This window comes from Octopus bimaculoides, chromosome 1 (genome assembly GCF_001194135.2).
Source record: "Octopus bimaculoides isolate UCB-OBI-ISO-001 chromosome 1, ASM119413v2, whole genome shotgun sequence".
Taxonomy (NCBI): Eukaryota; Metazoa; Mollusca; class Cephalopoda; order Octopoda; family Octopodidae; genus Octopus; species Octopus bimaculoides.
In genome coordinates this window covers 114,958,176-114,961,941 of record NC_068981.1, presented here as the reverse complement: position 1 = coordinate 114,961,941, position 3,766 = coordinate 114,958,176, and the positions used below count along the sequence as shown (strand labels likewise).

At 37.3% G+C, this 3,766-nt stretch overlaps 1 protein-coding gene across 6 annotated transcripts in view; it reads right to left on the bottom strand.

Annotated features, from left to right (window-relative positions):
* Positions 1-3,766, bottom strand: part of LOC106877864 (COP9 signalosome complex subunit 1) — a 128,887-nt gene that overhangs the window by 111,967 nt on the left and 13,154 nt on the right. For 3 of the 6 annotated variants that reach the window (XM_014926897.2, XM_014926898.2, XM_014926904.2), the window contains exon 1: positions 3,095-3,253. The exons of the other annotated variants lie outside the window; for them this stretch is intronic. In XM_014926897.2, the coding sequence (XP_014782383.1) occupies positions 3,095-3,202 (108 nt within the window). In that variant the 5' untranslated portion in view covers positions 3,203-3,253. Of the gene's footprint in view, positions 1-3,094; positions 3,254-3,766 lie in introns of those variants that run through there. 6 annotated transcript variants of the gene reach the window in all.

Sequence of the window (3,766 nt, the reverse complement as noted above, 5' to 3'; positions counted from 1 at the left end):
TGCCAGTGCCCCTGGACTGGTTCTTGTGCGGGTGGCACATGAGATGCACCATTTTGAGCGTGGCCGTTGCCAGTACCGCCTGACTGGCTCCTGTAGGATTTTCGAGCGAGATCGTTGCCAGTGCCCCTGGACTGGCTTGTGCGGGTGGCACATAAAAGACACCATTTCGAGCGTGGCCGTTTTCGTGCGGGTGACACGTAAAAGCACCCACTACACTCTCTGAGTGGTTGGCGTTAGGAAGGGCATCCAGCTGTAGAAACTCTGCCAAATCAGACTGGAGCCTGGTGTTGCCATCCGGTTTCACCAGTCCTCAGTCAAATCGTCCAACCCATGCTAGCATGGAAAGCGGGCGTTAAACGATGATGATGATGATGATGATTTATGTGCATTAACTACAACATTAGAGCATTTTAGCTCATATTTCTAACAATGTAGATGTTTCTTAACACCCTAGTCACATTTCGTGACAATTTTAAATTCTCCTTTTTGGTGAAATATTACAACCTGCTGTTTATATTGATTATATATATATATTACACACACATACACTCATCACTGAACTTACTGCTGACTCTCACCTTTGCTGAATGAACCACTGTACATAGCTTACATTAGTCATAAGTCATTCATCTACACCTAGTATCCTCCGTGACCAGGTCTTTGACAAAGTTCCTTACTCTGTCAAAGACCTTTTCCACATCAGCACTTCTACTGTAGTAGTCTCAATAGGAATATGGCACCAGCAGTACCTCCTCCAAAAATGAAGCTGAACTACATTTCATTTAGGCCAATTGTGTTCCTAATCAGTTTTGCGTTAACATTTCATAACCTGCTCCAGCAATTTGATGCCTCTGTAGTCACCTCTAGTGCATCTTCTTTGGCCTTGTAGCAGTTTATGCTGAAACTGCAACCCATCACTGAGTATGACACTTTTCTGTATTACCAAATTTACTATTTATGTAACTATTCTGTACCCTACTCAGCGAAATCTTTTAAGCATTTGGGTGGACTATCACTGAGAGCACAACTGCTTTCCTTACCTTTGCAATCCTCACTGCTCTGTCTACTTGGAAGACTGGCCCCCTTATCCCTGATCATCACATCATAGAACATGTGATAGAGAACCATGTCAACTGACAATACTCAGTTTTGCTGAAGCCTCTGGCTAAAACTTAGCAAAATACTCATTAAAGAAGAGATAGTACACACCTCACTCTGCCTTTTAAACAATGCATGCATCGCACTTGCCTATTACATGGCATACACTCCTACATCTCACCACCATACCTGTTCAGTGCCCTCACATCTCCCCAACTCACTATATCATGTCACTTATAATTGAGAGAAAAACAATCAGTTCATCAGGCTTTGTAAACAAACCTAAGAAAACATGGGAAATATCATTTTCGATATAAAAAACATGCAACCTATATGAAATGCAAACATGGATATCAACAAACCATTTGTACACACTGTTCCAGCCACTTGTATGCATGCATAGTCTATTTGTGGTTTGTTGTACAAATTTCAGCTCATTGGTGGAACAAAATTTTCTGAAGAAAATCTAATAGCTATCCACTTTATTCATTTAATGTACCACCAGTGTATTGTCCTCAGCACTTATATGCATGCATAATCTACTGGGGGCTTCTTTTTTTAAATTTAGTTTACTAAGCAAATGGGCTCCCAGTCAGGTATACACATGCATGATCTGCTAGTGGCTCTTTCATTAAATTCCAGCCCATTATGCAATTAATTTTCTTTCTTTTTTTTTTTAATTATTCAATTTATTTATTTTGAGAACTATTCATATATATAGATTGTCCCACTGTATAAGTGTAATAATGGATGGAAGGTAGAAGGGAAAAGGAAATGTGAAAGAAAGAGATGAGGGTAGCAAGGGTTCAGGGGCAGTCTCTGAAGAAAAGAGAGGTTTGGGAATAGTGGGGGGTAGACCAGAGAAGGAAGGATGAGTTGAGCCATACAAACTCTACACCTTACTCTTTGACACACACACACATAGATAGCTACCAATACTCTTTTTCTACTCTAGGCACAAGGTCCGAAACTGGTGTTGGTAGTGTTTATATTGGTTTTGGTCTACATAGTGGTGGTGGTAGTGAAAGTTGATTTATAAATAGACACACACAGATAGATAATCATTGCGTCTCAAGAAAATATATATAAAAAGACACCCACATATGCATGTTTCGTGATTATAGTTTTTCAAATTACTAACATTATTTTGATCTTAACAAAAAACCAAGAAGTGACCGTTTGACTCTGAAGAAAGCGTGGAATTTAATGTTAAATTTAGCCCAGATTCCGTATGGGCGAAATTAAAGACCGTATTCTGCAATTTGTGGTCGTACTTTACAATTTACATACATAAGCACGAAATGCCGAGGTAGATGGAAAGCGGAGATGCCTGTCTCTATGCATAATACATATACACTTCTACAACTACATACACAGATATATACACACACACACTACTGTATGTGCGAGTGTGCATAGATTCAATCGCCAGTCAAAATTCCCACGTATATATATATAAAATTTTAAAATAGGATAAAATCTATTAAAGAATTTATCAAGTAGTTAGCGTGAAAAACCTCATAAGGGAAAAATTCATATTTCCTTTTAAATTTTATATATATATACATATATATATAACCTTCTCTGTGTGTGTGTGTGTTTTGTGTATATGTATAAACACATCATTCTAAGTTTAACATGCGTCGTTGTAATAGACATGATCGTCATTCTTTTCTTTATCCGATTTTCAATTTTTAGTAAAATCCGAGTTTATATATTCATTTTTAAGTACACATTTAACTGTGTAATGCGATTTCATTATTTTTCTGAAAACTTCTTTAGTTCGATGAAAAATAATGAAATCAGACCCACACAGACTTTACATCAACTGCTTTTGGGTATGTTAACAAAGCGACAGACAATGTAAGAGACATTAAACAAAATACCCTAAAATTTACAAAAAAAAATAGACCTTGATGAAATAAATACTTTCCGATGAAATATCGTTGAATATATTCTATAATAGAATTAAAAACCACACGAAGATGAAACCTACTTGGAATATTCCTTGTTGCGGCATTTTGTTGAGCGGAATGGCAGCGGAGGCAACACTGGAATTATGGGAGTGCGCATGCTTACAATCTTGTTTATCTTCCTCTTTCATTTCTTCCGGAAAGTATTGTCATTGTCGCTTTTAAGCAATGGTTGAGCGATAAGTCATGTTTTCATGACTTATCGCAAAAACATTGATTAAAAGAGAAACAACCGTGACTATTTCGCCTTGTCTTCAGACATAATGTATCGAGGATTAACTGAGATTACAGATTTTTATTCATATTTGATTTATACGCAATATGGCTGCTACTTCTAACAGCTCAATTGCGCACGAAAAGGGCTCCCTTGTTGTCCCGGAAAGTTATTGTTTTGTTTATCTTGTCACTATTAATCAGCTTTATCACAACTGCTTAATATTGTCCATATTTATTTACTTCAATAACATTGGTAAAGTACACTTTTTTTTTTTTACTTTCGGGTAATCATACGAGAATTGGGTGGAATTTCGGATCAGGATGCCCACATAAGTTGATTTTCTCCGTTTCGTCGGGGATATTTCTAACTCTTTTTCACCACAGCCTTCGAAATGGTGGGGAGAGGACAGAAACTTTTGCTACACAACTTCATAAACATATTTTAAAAGTTTATGAATTTTTTCACCCACATCAGGACC